The sequence below is a fragment of the Talpa occidentalis genome, unplaced genomic scaffold, assembly GCF_014898055.3.
Source record: "Talpa occidentalis isolate TD23 unplaced genomic scaffold, MPIMG_talOcc4v2.1 talOcc4.12, whole genome shotgun sequence".
Taxonomy (NCBI): Eukaryota; Metazoa; Chordata; class Mammalia; order Eulipotyphla; family Talpidae; genus Talpa; species Talpa occidentalis.
In genome coordinates this window covers 92,605,562-92,628,284 of record NW_023601212.1, presented here as the reverse complement: position 1 = coordinate 92,628,284, position 22,723 = coordinate 92,605,562, and the positions used below count along the sequence as shown (strand labels likewise).

General features: G+C 48.5%; 1 protein-coding gene across 1 annotated transcript in view; it reads right to left on the bottom strand.

Annotated features, from left to right (window-relative positions):
• The window catches only part of SYT17 (synaptotagmin 17), a 53,984-nt gene that overhangs the window by 6,979 nt on the left and 24,282 nt on the right, over positions 1 to 22,723 (bottom strand). Inside the window, exons 6-7 of the mRNA XM_037507542.2 lie at positions 19,589 to 19,709; positions 17,802 to 17,957 (exon numbers count right to left, since the gene is read on the bottom strand). Of these exons, the coding sequence (XP_037363439.1) occupies positions 17,802 to 17,957; positions 19,589 to 19,709 (277 nt within the window). The remainder of the gene's footprint in view (positions 1 to 17,801; positions 17,958 to 19,588; positions 19,710 to 22,723) is intronic.

Sequence of the window (22,723 nt, the reverse complement as noted above, 5' to 3'; positions counted from 1 at the left end):
CCTCAGCCAGCGCCAACATGCAACATGGCAAGACTGGGAGTAGAGATCTATTTCCGGTACAGGGAAGTTAGATCCTCCAGCTGACATGTAAGGGGAGAAGCAGCGACAGTCTGAATGGCCTGGAAACCAGCTCACCCCAACCCGGGTCCCACCGGCAGGTTTGCCGCCATCATCTGAACATGGCGCCTCTTCAGGCCAGCAGCCAGCAAGGGCAGCGACCTCCTGCTTGGGAACTGTTGGTATGAAGGTAACAGTGCCCCTGACACATTCTGCTTGCTTAGTGGATGTGATCAACCACACAGCAAGCCTGTTTACAAGGTAAGTCCAGCAGGTCCTTTCACTCAGTGGATTTTTAAGAGCATTGACGAGAAAACCGATTCCCGGTGGGGGTCGCTGCGTGTGTGGTTTGCCAACTCTCTCCACACCTGTCAGGGTTTCTCTGGGTTTCGTATCCGTCACTTCGCTAACAGCATCACAGCATCAGTTTCTGAGAACCACGTGATGATGACATTAGTGAGACTTGTGCCCTTACTGTCATCTCCTTGGTCCTAGAAGCCACAGAGCAGCATCCTGAGGATGGCCCTGGGAAGGGGCTTGGGTAGCTCGGGCGGGAAATTCTGGGATCTAGTACGGGGTGACCAGACTCCAGGTGGGCTCATCGTTTCACCCCTTGCCTTTAGACCCTTCACCCTATTTAACGTACGAGGCTGAGGATAGGGGCTCCTCACCCCCATATCAGCAGGCAACACTGGCCTGGAGCGTACTGCTGAATTCCAGGATTGCAGTGGCTCTCGGCTGAAGTCAACTCAGCCCCTCAAATGTGGCACTATCTGGGGATATTCTGGGCTGTGAGAATTGGTGGTGGGATGTGTGTGAACTGCTGGCATCAAGCGGGCAGAGGCCAGGGATGCCAGAGCATCCTACAGTGCACAGGTCAGGCCCACAACAAAGGATTATCTGGCCCCAAATGTTAAAACAAGCGCTGAGATTGAAAAACTCTGCTTTAACAGATGCGTTTGGGGGGCTCCTTTCATAATACCTCATCCACCACCAAAGGAAAGTCATTGAGACACAAAAGGCTCAGCAGATCTACAGGGAAAAACAACAGGGGGACTTGGAGGGAGTGGGGCAAGTCACCTTGGCTGAGCTCAGAGGGCTTGGGAGCCCATCATGGAAGAAATGCCAGAATAACTTAGGGTGAGAGAGAATTGAGAAGTGGAGGAAGGGGCTTCAGGGAAATGATGCATGGCTTGTGAATTAGGCATCTTTCCCCTTTGTCAAGATAGAAGCCAAGACTGAATTCTCTTTAAGAATTCCTCTGGGGGGCCTCCCTGGTGGCGCAAGGGGTTAAGCACCACATTGTGAAGCAATCCACAGCCTTTGCAACATGAGTTCCATCCCCGGTCAGCCAGGGAGCAACCCACATGGCACAGCAGACCTCTCCTGTCTCGCCCACTGCTCCCCTTATCAGCGTATTTTAGTCAGTCTGCCTGTTCTGTTCCCCACTCTGTCTCTGGTGGATCCTCTCACCCCCCGCATCTCTGGCCTACACCCCAGCTCTCTTATGCATAAATAAATAAATCTCTAAAAAAAAATTCCTCTGCAGCCTCCCTGGTGGTGCAGGGGTGAAGTCTCAGCACTATGAAGCTATGGGCAGCCACTGCAGCATGAGTTCGATCCCTGGCCAGGGAGCTGACCCACATGGCACAGCAGACCTCTCCTGACTCCCCGGCTGCTCCCCTCAGCAGTGTATTTCAGTAGATCTTCCTGTTCTGCTCCCCACTCTGTCTCTGGTCAATCCTCTCAACAACCCCCCCCCCCATTTCCGGCCTACAACCCAGCTCTTGTATGCATAAATAAAATCTTAAAAAAAAAATTCCTTGGGACCACTTCTTTGTCTCCGTGTGTGGAAACAAGGCCAGGTGGAACCTGCGCTTATGAAGACAACATATGGGTGGAGAATCGCTCTCAGATCTGTGTGAACTAACCATGTGACTATAATGTGCTTGTTTTTACATGAACCAAAATGCATACATCTGAGTGATTATCTTTGTGCATTTGTTCCCGAGACGCTGGCATCACCTTGGAGGAAATGTTCTCTGTAAACTGTCTTCGGTGTTAGCTGCAAGACACTTGTTGGAGCTTTAGGGGGGTGATTAATCAAACCTTCCCCACCAATCTTCTAAAATAATTGAGAAGGGCCTCCCTGGTGGCGCAGTGGGTTGAGCGCAGTGCTGTGACGCTGTCCGCAGCCTCTGCAGCGCAGGTTCGATTCCTGGCCGGCCAGGGAGAGTCCCACATGGCGCAGCAGACCTCTCCTGCCTTGCCCACTGCTACCCTCAGCAGTGTCTTCGGTTCATCTGCCTGTTCTGCTCCCCACTCTGTCTCTGGTGAATTCTCTCACCCTCCCACGCCTCTGGCCTAGTACCCCCGTGCTTGTATAAATAAATCAGTCTTAAAAAAAATAAAATAATTGAGAAAATAAAGGAGAAATATGGATACACAAACCACTTGGAAGACTTATTTAAAGATACCAGTGCCCTGGTCTTACAGCTAGAGATTCTGTTCATTGGTTTGGGGGGCAGGGCGGTGGGAATGGATGTTGGTTTGGGTGGGATACCAGTATTTTTCAAATTCTCCCCAAGTGATTCTTATGTGCTGGCAGGTCAGAATCCTGGGTTGGAGGCAGATGAAAATGCTTGACAGCTTAGCTAGATTGTAGAAAGGAGCCTGTCCCGACGATTTGCTCTCCTTGAATTAAACCTCTAACCAGAACCATGCACAGCTTGAGGTTGCCACCTGTGGGTGGATGGCACATCCAGCAGTGTAACTTTAAGAAAAGGGCGGCATGGTGGCACAGGGGTTAAAGTCTCAGCACTATCAAGCTATGCCCATGGGGGCATGAGTTCGATCCCCCACCAGGGAGCAACCCACATGGCACAGCAGACCTTTCCTGTCTCGCTGCTGCACCTGTTCTGCTATGCACGCTGTCTCTGGTAAAACCACCCCCCTCACCTCTGGCCTACACGCCAGTTCTTGTATGCATAAATAAATAAAAATGAATCTTTAAAAAAAAAAGGAAAAGGGAGGTAAAGTTTTTCCATAAGGGGTCAGATGCTAAGTATCTTAGGTTTCATGGGCCAGATATGGTCTCTGTCCTATTACTCTGCAAGGTGGCTGTGAGCAGCCAGACAACATGCCAGTGGTGAGCATGGCTGTGTGACATAATGAAAGAGACATATTTGGTCTCTGCCCCCAGGTCCTAGCCCGGAGCTCCTACAACCCTTGTAATTTCCTGAGCGATAGGAGCATCTTTCCTTATATTTGGCCTCAGTTCCTGGTTCATGACACAAGAGTGTCTTAGACCCTTGGAATCTCTAGAGTGATGAGTGTCACTTTGAATATCAAAGAGACAACTGCTGGCTGGGGTCTCTAGACCCTGAAATATTACAGACAGGGATGCACAAAGTGTGGTCCCTTGGCCAGCAGCTTTAGCATCCTCTGGAACCTCTTAGAAATGCAAATTCTCAGGCCCATCACAGATCTACTGAATCAGAAATTCTGGCAGAGAGGGCCAGCAATCTGTTTTAACAAATCTCTGAGCGATCCTGGTGCTGGAGCTCAGCGCCAGTCCTCAGCCAGGCTGCACATTATAATCACCCGGGAGCTTTCTTAACATGATGAGGGGGGTGTCCCTGGCCAACTGATTCCATGTCTAGAGATGGCAGCCAGACATCTGCATTTGTTAAGTTCCCCAGGAGGCCTTCATAGCGACCGTGCACTGCCCTCATGCAAATATTAAGCTTGGAATAGAAATAGAGACCCCTCCAAAGTACCTAGAGAAATCAACCTCATTTCTGATTTTTTTTTTAAAAAAAAGGTGTTGCTGAGCTTGATCAATATGAGTCAATTAGCTTTTCATGAACTCAATCTGTAAAAGAACATATATGTTTCACTGCAAAGGGTGAAGAATTCTGCCATGTTTATTTATATTTTCTTTCAATGAGAGGCAAATCCTGGGGCTAACTTCAGAGAAGACTCAGACCCCTTTTGAATAATGGTACTATGGCTTACAGACTGGAACAGTGCTTAGAAGCCCTGGGTACAATCTCACTCAGTCCTCACGATGACCTGGGAGATGGTTCAGATTGACTCTTTTTCCAGATGGGGAGACCGAGGCTCGGAGTGAAAGTGCAGTGGGCCAGACTGTCTGGAGGGAGCAGGGGAGCACAGGCAGGGCTGCTGGACAGGAACTGTCTGGGGCTAGCTTCCTTCCCCAAACAAGGGGCTCCCTCCACACCCCCAGAAGAGTAGACTGTAATTCCCAAGAGCCCTGCAGTCTCTGGCTGCTAGCCTCCAGTCTGACCCCTCGAACTGCAGTCCTCTACACCCTGCTGGAGTTAACCCACCTGGGGTGCCTCCACCACTGCTCGCTCATGTCCGTGACATAAAGTGATGGGCTAATGCGTACAAGACTTGAGAAGTGACAACCCCAAATGCCTCCAGATGTTGCTGAGGGACAAAATCAGCCCCAGCTGGGAACCACTCGTCTGACTGCTTTTCTGCGTCACCAGGTATTGCGTTTTGCCAACCTCAACGTATTTATTTGTTGAATTCACCACAAGGACTGCTCTCATCAGGTGAATTCCAGGGGCCTGGAATTTGGTGCTATGGGATGCCCCAATGATGCTGAGGTAAAGGCAGAGGCACAGCTGTGCAGGGAGGCAGTGGAGCAGCACATCTGGCCCCAACAGGGTACCTGTAGCACCTGTGGCTGCATGGTCACCACAGTCCTTTCAGCATGGACAAGCAGCTGGACTACATTTCCCAGTCTCCCCTGCGGGAGTTCTAGCCAGCAGAGCGTGAATGGAAGTGGAGTTGAGATACAGAACTTCCGGGCCTACGTGTTAAAACTCCCCATGTAATCTTCAACTGTCTCCTCCCGGGGAAACCCTCCGGGTCTGAGAAGCTGGCAGAACCTCAAGAGGGAAGGTACCTGGGTAGCTGAACTGGCACTTGACAGACCACTCGTGTCTCAGTGCCAGCAAGAACCGAGCTGCTGCTGTGATAAACCACAAAACCTCGGTGGCTGTTGTATTATAGCAGCAGGCCTGACCTTAACTAGTTAGTGACTTTCAGCTAGTCCCCTAAGCTCTGAGTGTTTCCACCTCTATAGAATGGGGTCATTCTAGCAACGACCTTATTAGCTGTTGTGAGAAGCAACTGAGATAGCGCTGGGCAGTGCCTGGAACATAGTGAGGCTTTAATAAACACTGGCTGTTGCTGTTCACGGGAAGAAGAGCTATTCCTCGATCCTGCCCTCCCATCATCCTTAGTGATAACCTGGAAAAGAATGATTTGCCCCCATCCTGCAACACCTAAGGTACACATTGGGTTTTAGGGATACTTCTTGTAATGAGGCTGTCACTTTATCATGAGGTTGTCCAGGCATCTCTTAAGTGACCTGGCCCCTCCTTACTACGAGGTCACCGAGAGGCCGGGGTGAACAAGGATGGGAGGGAACTCATTCTCACATCATCCAGAAGCTGCTTCTCCAGCCCCAATAAAATTAAACAGAATAAGATCTGAAAACAGATGCACAATGGGAACTCAGGCCCCCAGCCAGAGAATCTTCTCCCTGGGCCTGCTTTGTACTCAGGATCACACAGGCAGTGGTGAGAGTTAAGCTCCTTTCAAAGACCCTCCCTCTTCTGGCCAGTGTGGGGCACCTGCACTTGCACACAGAGGGAAGCAGAGCCCTTCTGCACACTCTGCTCAGTCTTCGCCCGTTGCTTTGCTTTGCCTGGCAGATGATGCCCTTGCCAAAGGTGATCTCCAGATATAATCACGACTCTAAGCCAACTGCGTTCTGTCCCGCTTCAGTGCAGGGTGCGAGGGGGCGAAGGTTCGGCAGAAACCCAGGCAAGCAGTTTTCATGTCAACTTACAAACAGGGGAAGGCAGAGAATCACACCCACTCAGCATCTGCTTCGTGCTCAGTGTCCTTGCACGCCAGTCATCCGCCCTCCGTGCAGGCAGGAGCCACATCTGTCTAGTTCACTGTTTCCCAGAGTTAGAGGCCTCAGGCTCACAGGCGGTACTTGATCAACCCCCACCATCCAAGCGTCTTTCCTGGCCTCACTTATGGCCACTGCCTACTGTGGCCCCTACAAGTCTCAGGTATACAGTAGGTGCTCAGTTAATCCTCATCTAAGCTTACCATGGCTGCTACTTATCATCCTGACCTCACTGCATAAATCACTCCCCTTGTTAATGCTGCTCTGCCACTTCCACCTTCTTTCTCTTCAACAAACTCATTCTAATCTCAAGTCCTTTGCATCTGCCAGTCTCTCTGCCTAGAATGTTCCTCTCCCCCATCTTTGCACAGCCCACCCTTTCTCTGCTTTTCTTTCCCAGTGTAAAAATAATGCCCCAGGTCCTCTTTATTATTTAGGTGTTTATTTCTTATTTGTCTCACCCCCGCTAGTGTGAGAGAATGAATAATTTCTGACTTTCTGTATTTCTCCAGCCACAAGCACAGCCCCTCAACATAGCAGGAGCTTGACCGATATTTGAGGCCGTGTGACCCAGCCGCTGAAAGCTCAGACTCTGATCCAGACCTGAGGGTGAATCCTGGCTCCAGCACCTCGGGCAAGCCACTTACTGCCTCAGTTTCCTCAATCACCCAACAATCATGATGCCCACGCCACAGCATCGCAAGGAGGCTCACACGTTCATTCATGGGAACGCTTGGCACAGAGTCAGGCAGGTAGGAAGCCCTGCGCACGTGTTTGCAATTATTATTGGAAAAGACAGAATGAAGATGTATTGCACACGTCCACAAGATGGAAAATGAGGTCTGCTAAAGAAAACGCAGCAGACAAGCTCTGGGAATCAGGTTTTCTGATTTCTAAGCCAAAGTTATTTCCACTACAGTTAAAGGTTTCCTGCAAATGAAAGGCAGGTGGTGCTACAGCCTGTCCCCTGGGGGCCCTGGCATTTTAAAGGCTGACCTGCTCTGGCTGACTGACAGCTCTGGTTGGTGAAGTGAGGACAAGGCACTGGGCAGAGGGGGTATCTGGAAAGGCCACTCTTGGTTTCTGACTTTATTGCATGTACCAGCCTTCACCTTGCACCCACCTAGGTGCTGGGGTGCTGAGCCCCACTGTTTCCAGCCTCAGACATGAGACAAGGCTGAATCTGACCTTTGCATGCCCGCTCCAGCCAGTTCAGGCTCTGCAGGGACCCGTGTGGTTGGATAAATCCTCAGCTCCCTGGGGGTTTGCCTGGATCAAGAATCCATCCACAGGCACCACAATCATTAACAGCCATGCAAATGGAATAAAAAGCCCCGGGTGCCCTGGCAGCTGGCCTGGTCTTCAAAGGCTGCCATTAGAGCCCAAAATGATATTTAAGATCCAGCCAAGTTTTACCGCCTGGGTGGACTCTGGCAGCCTCCAGGAGCTCTCTGGAGGAGAGGAAGCGGCAGAGGTGCTGCTGCAGGCTTTATGCTCTGCCAGGACCGACCAGGATGACAGATCCCTGCTTCGACCTCCTGACCACTTGGCCAGACTTCTGCTTCTGTGCACAGCCAGGTTCAATGGCGCAATCTGCCGCGCACTCACTATGTGCCAGCACTGAGATCTACATACAAGGAAATCCTGGTTCAGAGGAATTCAGTAACTTGCCAAGTTAGACCATGGCCCCTTATGTCTAATCCAGCTGCAAGTCCTGTTAGCTACACCCCCAACATTATATCCCCTCTGAGTTACTTCTCTGGACCCACCTGTCACCTCCCTGGTCCAAGACACCATCACCTCTGTCCTGGTCCAGCGCCGCAGCCTCCAGATGGCCTCCTGGCTCCCTCTCTTGCTTTTCTACAACCCCTTCTCCACTCAATAGCCTGAATGATATTTTCTTTTTTTAAAAAAAGATTTATTTATTTATGCATACAAGAACTGGGGTACAGGCCAGAGGTGTGGGGGGTGAGAGGATTCACCAGAGACAGAGTGGGGAACAGAACAGGCAGACTGACTGAAATACACTGCTGAGGGGAGCAGAGGGGAGAAAGGAGAGGTCTGCTACACCATGTGGGTTGCTCCCTGGCTGGGCTGGGGATCGAACTCGCGCTGCAGAGGCTGCGGATAGCTTCACAGTGCTGTGCTTAACCCCTTGCGCCACCAGGGAGGCCCCTGGAATGATATTTTTGAATATTATCCAGCTCATATTTTGCTGCCTTGGTCAACACCTTCCAAAGTCTTCTCAAGGAGCTTACTAAAAATACGAGTTTCTTGGGCCTCCTCTGGTGGCGCAGTGGTTGAGCTCTGGGCTGTGAAGCTGCCCGCAGCCTCTGCAGTGCCAGTTCGATACCTGGCCACCGGCGAGGGTCCCACAAGGCGCGACAGACCTCTCCTGCCGCCTGCTGCTCCCCTCAGCGGTGTATTTCATCACTCTGCCTGTTCTGTTCCCTGCTCTGGCTCTGGTGAATTCTTTCACCCTCCCTCGTCTCTGACTGTACCCAGTGCTTGCATAAATAAATAAATAAATCTTAAAAAAAAGATACGAGTTTCTCATTCTATAGGTTCTACTTGAAGTGCCTGCTGCTGCTGTTCCAAACTCACACTCACTGCCTTCCCTGCTCTGGATGGATGGGAGTAATCTGGGTGAGCAGAGGAGAACCTGGCCATTCCAAGTGTGGGCCTCAGACCAATTTAGGAGTCACCTGGAGCTAGTCAGAAATAAAGACTCAGGTGCCAGACTTACTCAGAATCTGCATTTTAACAAGACCCCCAGGATATATAAGCACATCAAAGTACATAGCTGGAGTAGGGAGGGCTTGGAACCAAGGAGCCTGCGCCGGGAGTGATGTTCAGCCACTCAACAGCTGGTGATTTTGCACGAGTGACTAGTGACTTTCTGTGCAGAAACCACCTTACTCAAAGGGCAGTCTGGTCTTTGCCTTTGACTCCTGAGAAGAAATCTCTGGGCTCCTGGAGTGTCTGTCAGGAGCATCTGTGTTTGCTGGGGCCTCTGGCCATGGGACTAACAGTGTGATTTAGGATGAGAACTACAGGAACAGGAGGTGTCAGTTCAGACCCCTGGAGAAATTGGTGACAAAGAGTATGAGATGGACCTCTAGGGGGCGCTGCGGGCTGAAGGTCAGTCATCAGAGGCTATGTGATTGAACCCCAATAAAAACTCTGGTCACCAAAGTCTCGGTAAAGTTCCCTGGTTAGAAACATGCTTCATGTGGTCTCACTCGGTGACCAGGGGTGATAATCCATGATTTCATGATTCTCTGAGCACAAGCTCTGCCCTATGTCTCTGTCCTGGGCTGATTTTCACCTGTTTCCTTTTGCTGCCAGAAAACTACACCCGTAAGTAGCACTTTCCTTAGGACTGAGTCTCTACTGTGAATTATTAAACCTCAAGGTAATCACTAGGACCCTGAATTTATAGTCAACTGGTTTGAAATAAGGGTGCAAGGGGGGGACCCCTGAAGCTGCAGTTGGTGTCTAAAGTGAGGGCAGTCTTGTAAGGACTGTTTTCTTGGACTTTGCAATTGGTCCAACTCAATATACTTTCCTTCTCTGCTTCAGTTTCCCCACGGAAAAGCAGCATGGGCTAGATCAAACATATGGTGTGAGACAATGAACACATAGGAGGTTCATGATAAATACAAGCACAGGGGTTCCCATTACTCAGATAAAGAAACTGAGGCTCAGAGAGGCAATGCAACTTAACCATATAATCACAGATTCTGAAGCCAGGTCAGGTCAGGGAAAGGAAGGATAGAGTGGTTCTGCTGAGCTGGGGGCACAGCAACCCATAAGGAACTGAGAGGTTCATTGGGGTGCCCATCCCCATCCCAAGGCTTCCTTTCTGAGAGACACACGACATGAGTATATGAATAGTAGACTTTTTTGATATTGCACTATAGATCTGTTTTTACCCCCTTCTGTTCTTCTCCCCCAATCGTTTTATTCCCTGTTGATCAATCAGCGTCACTTTTCTTGATCTACATGTTCGATAACTTTTCCTCTGATGTGTCTGTTTTGCTATTGAGTCCATCTGATATTTTATTTCAGGTGTACTTTTCCATTCTAAAATTTCCATTTGGTTCTTTTGTGTGTCTTTTGTTTCTCTGTTGATGTTCTCTATCTTGCCATTGTTTTCAAGAGGGTTCACCCTTATTTGTTGGAGCATGGTTATAATATGTGTTTTAAAGTCTTTATCTGATAGTTCCAACATCTGGGTCATCTTCTGGTTGATCTTTGCTGACTATATTCTAAGAATTTGTCAGATTTTCCTGGTTCCTCATAAATCAATACTTTTGAAATGTATCTGGGAAATTTTGAATTTATGTTATGAGGTTCTAGGTCTTGTTTCAATGTTATTGAATATGGTTGTTTTTTTTTTTTTTTAAGTTGCAGCAAACAATTGATTCAATTAGGTTCAGAACACAAGTTCTACCCTGCCTTCCATGTTCCAATGTCAATTCAGTTTTCAAAATCTTTGCAGGTGCTATTCCTGTCTGTCCCCCAGGGGTCAGCTTGGAATCTGGGAAGTGAACTGCCCTGTAGTTAAGTTTGCCAAGTATCCTATGTACTGCTTAGAGGCATGTCCATTCCACCTGCACTTGGAAATAAGCCCAGGAGTTCACACTTAAGTGCAGGGGATTCCTTCTTGAGCTGCTTCCTCTCTGTAGTCTTCCGTACACTTTGGTTCCCAAGAGCCCATTTTCATGGTCCTCTGGCTAGAAAGCAGCGCTTCAGCCTCCCCATCCTGCTTCTCATATCCTGTGACTTGGTCCGGAGCCAAGCGCCTCCTGCCAGCTCCTCTTGCACAAGCCAATCCCAGGGGATTGCAGGCAGCACCTACTGGCCTGATTCTGCGGCTGGGTTGGCAGGCACAGCTTTAGTGTCAATTCCTGGCTCCTGGAAACTATACCAGTTGGCAGTTTTGGGGTGATGGTGATTTAGGTGAGGGAGACAGTGGGAGATAATCGCAGGCAGCTGGGCTGAGCTATTAATCTTAAAAGTGCCATTGTTTCAACTCTAACTGAGATTATTAAAACAGCAGGTATGATTTTCCAACTGGTTACTTCTGGGAAGGATGGATCCATGGAGGTGCTGACTTACTCTTATTTCCATAATAGGAATGATTTGCTACATTTCACACAATAGAAAGTTAGGACTCAGAGAGCTGCCATCATTTACTTACGTCACACAGCTGGTTAATGACGGGCTAAGATTCAAACCCGAGTCTGCATAATTGCAGGGTTTGCTTCTTGATGACCATCACCATGTAGCTGCTATTTTTTTGAGCACTAACCATACAAAAGGTACCATGTAAAGCTTTTTATATGAAGTATTGATATTGGAAACTCATGTAACAGAGGAGGAAACTAAAATTCAGAAAAGTGTTTTCACTTGTCAAGATCACCCACACCTGCAAAGCAATAAAGGTGAACTTCAAATCAATCCACATTCTCTCTGGGAGGCAGAGCTGGGCCTGGGGCCCAGTAAGCCAGGCTGCAGGGGCTGCACAGAGGAAGCATCGCCGGGGTGGGCTGGGGCCAGGCACTAAGCAACATGTGTGCCCCAGGGCGAGACCACAGCATCTCTCAATTTCAAGGGGGTTTCTGACTTGCAGAATGGCCATGCCCACTCATACACTTCCTCTTCTCTCCTCTGCTAGAAACCCGCAGCCTCTCCCTGGCCTGCTTCCTAAGCCCTGACACTTTTTCAGCACATCCGCTGGTGCCTATTTAACCCTGGGGTCCACCCAGGCGGGAGGGCGGTGGCACTGTCCTCCAGACCTCCGTCTCACACTCCGCCATGCCTCCCCGCCCATCCCATCTCGCCAGCAGATTCAATTAACCAATTTGATGCTACAGCTGCAGAAAACCAAGCAATTATGGAAAACAGACCAGGTGCCTTGGAACTCACCCTCAGAGCGAGGCCTCCAAGCAGACAGAGGGTGGGGAGGGAGCCAGAACACTGTAGGCAGATGCTTGCCAATGAGGCTGTACCAGAGAACCACCTGGGAAGTTCTGGAAAACACAGACCCCTGCCCCTGCCCACTCCACAGAGACATCCTGGCTGATTCAGCTGCTCTGGGCTGGTGACTGGCCACCAGGATTTTTAAACACCCCCAAGTAACATTCATGTACAGATGAGGTTAGGAAGTCTAAGGACAAGCAGAAGTAAGACTCATGCCCATGAGCACCACACACCTTGATATACTTCTTGGGGCTCCTATGCATCTGCTCCCCCATATGGTCTGCAGACCCACAGCACAGCATCACCTGGACACAGTCAGAAATGCAGAATCCTTGGCCTCACACAGACCGACCAGTCAGATTTGCATTTTCACAAGTCCCCAAAGATGCCCACACATGTTGGAGTTTGAAGTGCCATTAGCCGGAGATGCTAAGATTGGTCCTTCGTCACCTGATCTCCTTTCTCAGGGGTTCTGAGCTGTCTGGCGCTGGTTATCAAGATGATAACCCCCTAAGCTTGTGCTCTGGTCAGTTCCAGCAGCAGCTGGAAGAACGGGCGGATGGACGACATGGGTCTTGCTTGCCGACCCTGGCAGCCGGTGAGCCCCCGGGTAGAAGCATGAAGTGGGTCTCCATTTCCTTCCCTTCGACTCTAAGTTGACAAAGGAGTAGGACATATGTAGGGTAAATGAGTTCATCAGGCTTTTCTGCCCTCCCGCCAATAGCCTCTATGGTGGCACCTGCGGTCTTGTGTAAATGCTCACACCTGGGCTTGGAAGGGAGGGCTAGAAGGGCAGCGTCACTCTGAGGCGAGACTACAGCTACGAGATGACAGGAGCCGGGGAGAACGGCAGTGTGAGAGCACAGATCCTGGGGCTGGGGGCTCGCTTGCTGCCCCCTGCGCCCCCTGCCTGCCTGACACGCCAACCTAATACTTATTTGTGTAAATTATCCTCTGCCACCTTTCGGGAAAGCCCCCTGGCAGCATTCGGCTGCAAGAATTTAAGTCTTTTGAGAAGTAATAACAATAGTATCTATGGAGCACTTTTCTTCGAGCCAAGCATCTTATAAGCCTTTACAGCTGGGAACCCGTTTTAGACTTGAGAACCGCCTACTGAACTCGGCAAAGACCAATATTCCCATTTCAGAGATGAGGAAGCTGAGGCAAAGAGCAACCAAGGGAAGCTCCAAGATGCCCCAGTGAACCCCATCACCCAGATCAAAGGGCTGGCCCCTCGCCACCACACATAACCCCTCAGACCTGCCATGAAACAAGAGCGACCTCTCGGAGAGACGAGGCGCCAGGGGCCGGCCTCAGCTCCCACCTGCTGCTCTGCATCGCGCTGCAGAACTCAAGCTGGGTTTTTTTCCTTTCTCTTGAAATTGTGGCACAATGCACAGAACATAAAACTGACCATTCCACCATGTCTTAGGTTTACGATTCAGCAGTGCTAAGTCTGCTAACATTGCTGTGGGGCCCCCCAAGCACCTGCAGACTTTGCTCATCTTCCCAAACTAAAACTCCAGATCCACTAAGCAGACACTCCCCTCCACTCCGCCCCTGATAATCTTGATTTTTTTTCTGTCTCTAAATATGGTGACTCCAGTAGCTCATATAAATGGAATTAGTATCTGTCCTTCTGTATCTGAAATTAGTGTTTGTCCTCTGTATCTGGCTAATTTCACTTCCCATCGAGTCTTCAAGGCTCTTCCAAGTCAGGTGTGGGGCACAGTTTCCTTCCTCTGAAGGCCAAGGAGCGTTCTGTTGCATGTACAGACCCCGTGTCGTTGATCCACTCACCCAGCCAGAGGCACGTGGGTTGTTTTCCCAAATGAGTAATGCCGCTATGGACAAGAATCTGTCTGAGTTCTGCTTTCCAATCTTTGGGGCGTACCCCCAGAAGTGGGACTGCTGGATCGTACAGTCATTCTCTGCTTTAATTTTTAGAAGGCGCGGCCTCCCTGGTGGTGCAAGGGGGTAAGCTTCAGCACTATAAACCTGTGGGCAGCCACTGCAGCATGAGTTGGATCCCCAGCCAGGGAGCTACCCACATGGCACAGCAGACCTCTCCTGTCTTGCCCACTGCTCCCCTCAGCAGTGTATTTCAGTAGATCCACCTGTTCTGCTCCCCACTCTGTCTCCAGTGAATCCTCTGACCCCTGTACCTCTGGCTTGTACCCCAGTTTTTGTATGCATAAATAAATCTTTAAAAAAAATCTTAGAAGGTCCATCAACAAGCTTCAATCCTTTTCTCCCCCCATCCCCGCCACCCCTCAACAAATACTTCAAATACCAGCTCAGTAGCCTCAGTGGCCAACTTTACTTTGGTTCAGTAAACCCTCCTGAATTTCCTGGAAGGCCTCTGGACGGCCATTGCTATCTGAAGAAGCAAATGTCCCCTCTTTTAAACTACAACAGCAGAATCACCTGACTGAAAACCTCAGAACCCTGGGCCCACACAGGCGGGGAACTATTCAGAAGGCCCCGCCCACCAGTAATTACAGGCTTTCCCCAGATTCTCGGCAAAACTGCAGATTAACCCTACTTTTGTTATGAAGTGTTTGGAAACAAGATCGTGTGCTGGGTTTCTCGATCCTGAGCCTGGGGATGACAGTTTTCCCCGAACGTTGAGAAATAAAGCAAGTTAGAATCTTACCGCTTTGAATTTAGGAGAATCACAGCTTTGCCTAGATACATATCAGCTCAATCCACATTCCTTTTATTATTGTAGCCAGTGCCCTTTATGTAAAATGCCACCCCTGCTGGGATTTCCACTCACAGCTGTGGTTCTAAACCCTGACGGGGCTTTAAAAATATAGATATAGAGAGAGGTGCCCAGACTCCAGCTTCCTGCTGCTGAATTGCAGTCTCTGGGGGGTGGGGTCTGGCATTTTAAAGCTCCCAGCTGACTCTAAAGAGCAGCCAGTGCCGGGGCTCTTTCTCAAAGGGGCAGGGAGGCCTGCAATCCTTCCTTCTCTTTAAAGAATATTTTTACTGGGCATTTAACCTGAGGAGAGGAAGTCCTGCGTGAGGTTATATTATAAACTTCAGCGTGTAAAGGAGAGAAGCAGGTCATCTGGGGAAGACTTGAGGACTCAAACGAGAGGTACAGAGGTTGGGGGTGACAGCCCACTCTTGTGTGAGGCTTCTGCCTTATAGGCGTTAACTATGGGACTGAAGGGGTTCACAAAACTTTGAAACACGTGCAGAAAATCCTATCCTGTTTATTTTCTCGGGACAGGCCCTCCAGAGTTCTGATCACATTCTCTGAAACTATGACCCCCTCCTTCCTGAAATGAAAATCTGCTTTTGTCATGCTATGGCACATAACTCAGTTATTAAAAATAAAGAGTTTGAGCCACCCGGATTTGCGCTGAACCTCATTGTTAAACAAAGGCAAGTCTCAGAGTGCTCTCCCCAGAAAGATCTGCAGGAGCAGAGGTGTCCATCTGCTCACTGCTGTATTCCCAGCTCCTGGGAACCATGTCCGGCACAGACACATTTCTTGTATGAATCAGTAACTCTTTAAAGGGAAGGAGTCCTCTCTATGTGGAATGTTTGTGTGAACAAGGAAAATTGTGCGGAAAAAAAAAAAAAAAGAAAAGAAAATTGTGCGGAATGAGAGACCAGCTCATTAAGGGCTGTGACTTCGGGGAGAAGGGACTGGAAGCAGGGTGAGGAAGACAGTGAAATATCCTTCAACAGGAGTTCAGTGACTGAGTGTTAGATGTGTTGGGCAGTGTTCAGTCCTGGTAACATGTTGATCTTGTTATACCCACCGACAGACTGTAATCCTTTGAGGTGTCCTTGTAGCCCCATTTATAGAAGAGAAACCTAGGCACAGAGATCTGGAAAGACCACAGAGCCGGGACCAGCCCCTGACTCCACAGCCCATGCCGTGAACCTGCTACTCTTCCGATTTTCCATCTAGATGCTTCTTTCAGGTTTATTTCTCACTACAACTTGCAGTGTTATTTTGGTTATGCAATTCTAAGTAAAATATAGAAGAATCAAGGCTTTCCATATGGGTTCTCAGGCCCAGGGAGCCCTCACAACCCAAATGTGCAACATTAAGTCCTTGATTCTCAGTAGGGACTTAGAAATCGACAGTCCATGCCAGGATCGCTTTGGGTTCAATATTGTGCCACCGCCGGCCTGTCACCACTTAAGGAGTCAATGGAATCACAGTCCTCTATCCTGACCTGGAATCCTGGGGCCAGCGGGCCTCATTTGTAACTCAATCGGGGCAGCAGCCATCACAGTTCTGTCAAACAGGGTCATTACATCTGTTTAAGGCAGGTGCCCACTGATTGGATGCAGACTCTCCCAGTGACAGGCCTTGAGCAAGCCCAGAGCCTGTCTGCCTCGGAGCACGGATCACTGGCAGGCTTGGCGTTGAGAAGCAATAAGCTCGTGCAGAGGAAGCCTGTGGTGTAAGGGTTTTTCAGTTATGGCCGGCTTTCTTGGGAGACCTACAGCTAAGGATTCTAGACTAGATCTGAACAGGTGAGGGTTTCCAGTTGCTTTGGGTGTAGGATTCCTCAAAGTGATGTTTCATCCCAATGCCAGCACTACGTGCACCCTGAGGAAATGCAGATTCCTTGATCTTTGGAGCTGGCAAGACCAGGGTGGAACCCTGACTCTGCCAGTTAGAGTGGCAGATGGAACTGCTTAGGTTTTAAGCCTCAGTCCCTAACCCTATAACCCAAGTCAGCTGCCCATTCATCTATTCAATTCCCCATCCATTCTTTTACTGACCTGTTCTTCCTTCCATCCAACCATCCACTCCCTCATCCATCAGTTTATCCATCTACCTATCCTTAATCCTCTAAGTTGATGAAAATGATGTTTTTGATATTAAGTGACAAAAAGACTCTGGCTTCTATGTGTTCACCCTCTCTTGCTCCCTCACTTGTCCACTCTCATAGATATGTTATCTGCTCTGATGCCAGATGCCTGGTGGAGAAATCCAAGAGGTGAGAAATTGACGAAGGTCACTGGTCAACACCCAGGAAGGAACTGAGGCTCCCAGTTCAACAGCCTGCAAGGAACTGAAGCCTGCCAGCAACTGTGAGTGAGCTGCAAAACAGATCCTCCTCCAGCCGAGCCTTCAGATGACACTGCAGCCCAGTCAGCACCAGGACTGAAGCTGTCAGAGAACCTCAGCCAGAAGCACCCAGCAAAGCTGTGCCCAGATCCCTGACCCACAGGAACTATGGAATAATAAAATGTTCACCAATAATACACTCTGGAAGCAACAGATTAAACTACATATTGGAAACAGGTTAAATTCAACCAGGGGGAAGTACATTGAAGCCGCTAGTTAAACACTATGTCTTCTGGAAAGCCTCTCAAAATTCTCCTTTCTACATGACCCTATTTTCTCATGTTTCCCTATTAGACTGTAAGCTACTTGAATCATCAGCTCATCAGAGCTAACTTTGTGTGCACTCATTATTATTCCAAAGCTGTATATTTACAACAAACATCTGAAGCAGATACTATTATTGCCCACATTTTATAGGTGAAGAAACTGAGGTTCAGGAGGGTGAAATAATATCCCTAAGACTTCAGTAATTATGTGGAATTTCCAGGAAACAGGTTCTAGTAACAACCATCCTATATGGTTAGATGAGCCTTGTCAAAATTTACAAATTATAAGTAGATTCAAACTCAGGTAGTTGAGAACCAGACATGAATTTCTTAAACATTATCCTCCAGAGACACTTTCTATCTATAGGCCAGTAAGATGAACAAGCCTCACCTGGGGTAAATCTAGGTCTGGAAAGCTACTTACCTGTAAACACTAGGCTGGCGTTTTCCAGTTCTTCTTGGGGAACTTTGAAACTGAAGGATTCATTGTAGAAAGGATCAATTGTGCCTTTTAAAAAGGATGTCTTCTTTGTTTTCACAAGCTTGAGTCCATGTACCAGCTGGATTTTCACAAAGGGGTCTGAGAATTGGACACAGCATCCCAGAATGTTGGAAATCATGAAACGCAAGTCCTGTCCATTCATCTATTCAATTCTCCATTGATCCTTTTACTGACCTGTTCTTCTTTCCAACCATCCAGCTGTCTGTCTGTCTGTCTATCTATCTATCTATTCATCTACTCATTCTTCCATCCATCCATCCATCCACCCACCCATTCATATTCATCCATCCGTCTTCCCATCTGATAGTCCAACCATGACTTATTCTTTTATCTTTTTAGTTTTCCATCAACCTATCCATTAGTCCAGGTATCCACCACTTCTTTCATTCATCACTATTCCCATCCATCCACTTGTTATCCCCCTTTGCCAGCTCAGGTGCTTAGCTCTCATTTTCCTTCTTCATCCAGTTATCCAATATTTATTGAGTTCCTCGGATGTATCAGGCATTATGTTCATTTTAAAGATGACAAAACCGAGGACTCAAGATGAGAAATGATTTGCTTAAGATCTAACTAGTGGAAAAAAGCGCCTGACCCAGAGCCTGTCCTGGATTTTGGCCCCTGGAAAACCAGTGTCATGTCAGTGAGCTCACAGCCAGAACAGAGATGGCAGAATTCTATCTATCACTCTCAGGCTACTTTACAACTTACAAAGAGATTCATATACAATCCCTAATTTAATATTTGGTTAAACAACCCAATGAAATGAATGCTGCCATTATGTTGATTTTTCAGACGGAGAAACTGAGGCATATAAAGGGTCAGTAACTTCCTCAATGAAGATATCATTTGTAAACAGTAGAACTGGGATTTAGTTCCAGGAAGTCTGACTCCAGAACCCTCAGTCTCTTGATCATACTGGTCCCAAAAGGTAGTAAGTCTGAACCTCTCCAGTCTTAATACCATTCCCTCCACTGGCCCCCTCAAAATCTCTGTTTTACAATGTGGTTTTGAGAATGGAAGATGTCTGCTAAATTCAGTTGTTACTTTATAGCAAAAGTAATTTCTTTGAACCATTGCACTTAGAGAAGACTATTTCCAATACTGAGCAGAAGAGATTGCAGCAACCTTGGCTGATTAGCAATAATAGCCTTTGCTGTCATGGGAGAACCTACATACAGATTTAATGTAATCTGTCCCGTTTTGTTAAAAGTTATGTTTCACTTGGTTTGCTATAAAGTAGACAGTCTGAATACAATGGACTTGTTAGGGCTGGGATTTATGAAGATTTATGAAATGAGTTGGGGGAAAAAAACCTCTGTATGTCCACCCAGCAGGTTCAATGCTCACCACGCATGCTCAGTTTGCTCACCATCGCCACCTAGAGCATGATTTTCCATTGCAGGCACAGAATTTAGAAAGGCATGCGTAAAAATAAAGATAGGGATTTCAATGGTTATCATCCCTGGCCTCAATCACATCCCCAACTCAAATGGGGTTACTGAGATACATTGTTCGCCTGCCTCAACTAAGAGACATCTGATCAATTATTTCCTTTCTTGAATTAAATCCTAGTTCTGGGTGCTAGTACCCTCATGGGGTCTTAGTAACAATATTCAGGATGCAGAAAAAGGAAAGCAGGTCCCTTGTGTCCAACAAACAGAGATTTCTTATTGAAGAAGTGGGCAAAGGAAGGGGTTGCTCTGTACCTGAACCTTGGCTCACATCTGTCTGAAGAAGTTGCTTGGCTCGAATTACATCAACATTCAGCCTCCCAGCACTGGGGAGATAATTCAGGGACAGAAGCAGCTCCCCGAGCTCTACTTCATTCTGTGGAGAAAGGAAATGGTCAGAGATGCTTTTTCTCTTTTATTCCTTTTGCAGCTACCAGGCAGAAAATGGACCCCAACAGCTCATGAATGGGCTTCTGAAGGTGGATCAGTTGACCGTCAGTGCCTTCTCCTTTGACTTTTTTTAACCTTTGCCCCTAGTTATTTTCATCTATCCCCAAGAGTTCTCTCTGCCCTTATAATCCTTAGCAGCAGCAGCAACCATAACAACCGGAGCATCAATAATGGTAATAAAGAAATGCTTCATGTCAAGTAATATGCTAAGCACTGGACATGGAATAACAAGTTCAATTTTACAGTAAGTCTGTGAGATACTTGAATTGCTCCCACTGAATAGATTGAATGGATGAAGAAAGTGAGGCTCAGGTGGGGTTAAGGAACACGTCCAAGGTCACACATGGCCAAGTGGTCATGGTAACATTTGGGCCCGGGGAACTGATTCCAGGCACCTGGACCGCAATGCTGTCGTGCCTTTCAGAAGAACACCCTGCAGAGCAACAATATGGGCGAGGACCTGTCCTCAAACTGTAGTCCCTGCAGAGCCCACACTTCTCACCTGGGTGGGAGTCTGCCCACCCTCAGAGGCCCTACAGGAAATGCAAGGAAGAGAGAGGACCCCAGGTCAGCTCCTCATTACCTGAGGGGCCCTCAAGCCCTTTCTAGAGTACAAAGAGCTCTTCTGAGAGGAGAGAGTGGCTCCTTCCCTCCCCTGGGGTCACTGCTGTGACTTCAACAAGGCTTCCTGATGCCATCCTCTTTCTGAGAAGGTCATTTTTCAACTCAAACAAAACAACCTCTTTTATTCCTCCTTCTCTTTGTAGGACACGGGGCTGACCACCCCCTCCCGGCCCCCCTCAGCCCCAATGCATACATGGCAAGCTTTCCATAGTGTATTTTTCCAGAATCGTGCTCTCATTGACCCAGCCTCTCTTTCTGTCTGCTCCTGGGAGTGACCACTTTGCAAGGAATTGGAGGAACAATTGGCAGGAATGCAAACGATGGCTAATTGAGCATTCCCAGGGATTTGCTGACTGATTTACCAAGCTTCTGTTTAATAGTCACATCTTAGGCACCGGGGATGTTGTCATCCTGAAGATTCCAGCAAACTTTACTGAGAATCCCCTCAGTCAGGTCCTGACCCCACGTGGAGGCCGAGTCTCATTTTTTCCCTCTGTAGCTCTTAGTTTCCATTTTACTCATGAAGCAATTCAGGCTCGGAGAGACCAGGTGACAGGCTCAAGGTCACAGAAAAGCAAGGACAGGATTCAGACTCAGTCCCATCACCAAGTGGCCGGCACTTACAGCACAATCCCAGCCACCACCAACTCAGCCTCCCGGGATGAAGCAGAGAAGATATTAAAACAAAGCTGAATCCCGGGAGCCTCCTGCTCACTGGGACCGCTCTAAAAAAGCAGAGAAAGTAACAAGTGTTGGTGTGGATGTGAGAAACCGGAAGCCTGCACGCTGCGGGGGAAGGTGAACCAGCACAGCCACTGCACTGTCAGGCGGCTCCTCAAAAGGTAAATGTGGAATTACCATGGCACCCAATAATTCCACTCCCAGGTGTCTACCCCAGAGAAGAGAAAACACATCCACCAAAAAATGGGACACCACTGTTCCCAGGGGCACTACACGGTAGCCTCAAGGCAGGAGCCACTCGAGTGCCTGTGGATGGAAGAATGGATGAACACGGCGCCAGATACAAAGCTTCCCCCAGGAAGGAGGCCCAGTGGTCCCAAAGAGAATGGATCGCTTATTCTGGGAGGATCTCCAACTCAGCGAGTCTCCCTTCTGCTATCCAAATTTAGCCAGGTAAGGTTGGCACGTTGCAGCTGGAATAATTCACTCCAATGCTCCTGGCTTATAAAGGAAAACTGAACCACGCTATTCCCTTACTTCCCTGCTTCGTTCCCCCGTCATTCTCAGAAAGAAACCCCCGGTCTTTAACCCAGGCTACCCCAGGATGTCAACCTGTTGCCACTTGGGGTTGGATCATTCTGTGTCATCGGGGCCCAACCTGCGTATTGTAGGACACTGAACAGCCTCTCTGCTTTCTGCCTACTGGATGCCTGTAGCATCCCTCTGTGACCACCCATATCGTCTCTAGGCCATATGTTCCCCAAGGGCAAAAATCACCCAGTTGAGAACCTCTGTCTACCAGGATCTAATTTGCCCCTGCCTCCATCCTCATCCACCTGCCATATCTGCCTTCTTTTCTGTGCCTTGAAAACACAAGACCACGCCTGCCACAGGGCTTGCATCCTGTTCCCTCGGTCTGGGAATCTTAATTCAAACAGCACCTTCTCCTGTCAGCTTTCCACAACCACCCGATTAAAAGCGGTCCCCGCCGCCATCACTTTTGATCATTGATTCCCTTCATGCCACTGGGTCCTAATCTGACATCTTCTTCTTGTTCACAAAGGCAGACACAGTGCCCACTCTCCACCACTATATTCAGAGCCCCTGGAACAACGTCCATCCAGATGGCCACGAGAACAAGACATCCTGCCCAACACAGAGGCCCACGTGGCCACCTTCCAGCCCAGGGGGGCCACGGACAGGGATGGTGCCTGTCACCTGCCACATCCAACTCCAGAGAATTAAAACTGAGCAGGGAAGAGGAGCCATTTTTCCCTAACTCTTTTCCAGGCAAAGTCACAAATAAACAGCCTCATTTCCCTTTTTAAGAACCCGATGAGCTTAATTTGGCTGAACCACGTGGGGTGGGCTGGGAAGAACTGAAATAGACAGTTTGTAATTACTCAAATGAATCCAGAAGCCACCCTGGGAGGCCCCAGCCGCAGGCTGGTATAAATTCCACAATGTTCTCTACCTGGACAAAAATTCTTTCTCCCTGAAGCCTTTGAACACAGCTAAGTTCTAATCAATAAAATGAAAATCAAAGGAAACCATTTGGGACAAAGCACTTTCTGGGGAAAACAAGAGCCTGGCACTGCCCGGACATGCTTCCTTTGAAGGGTTTCTAAATGGCAC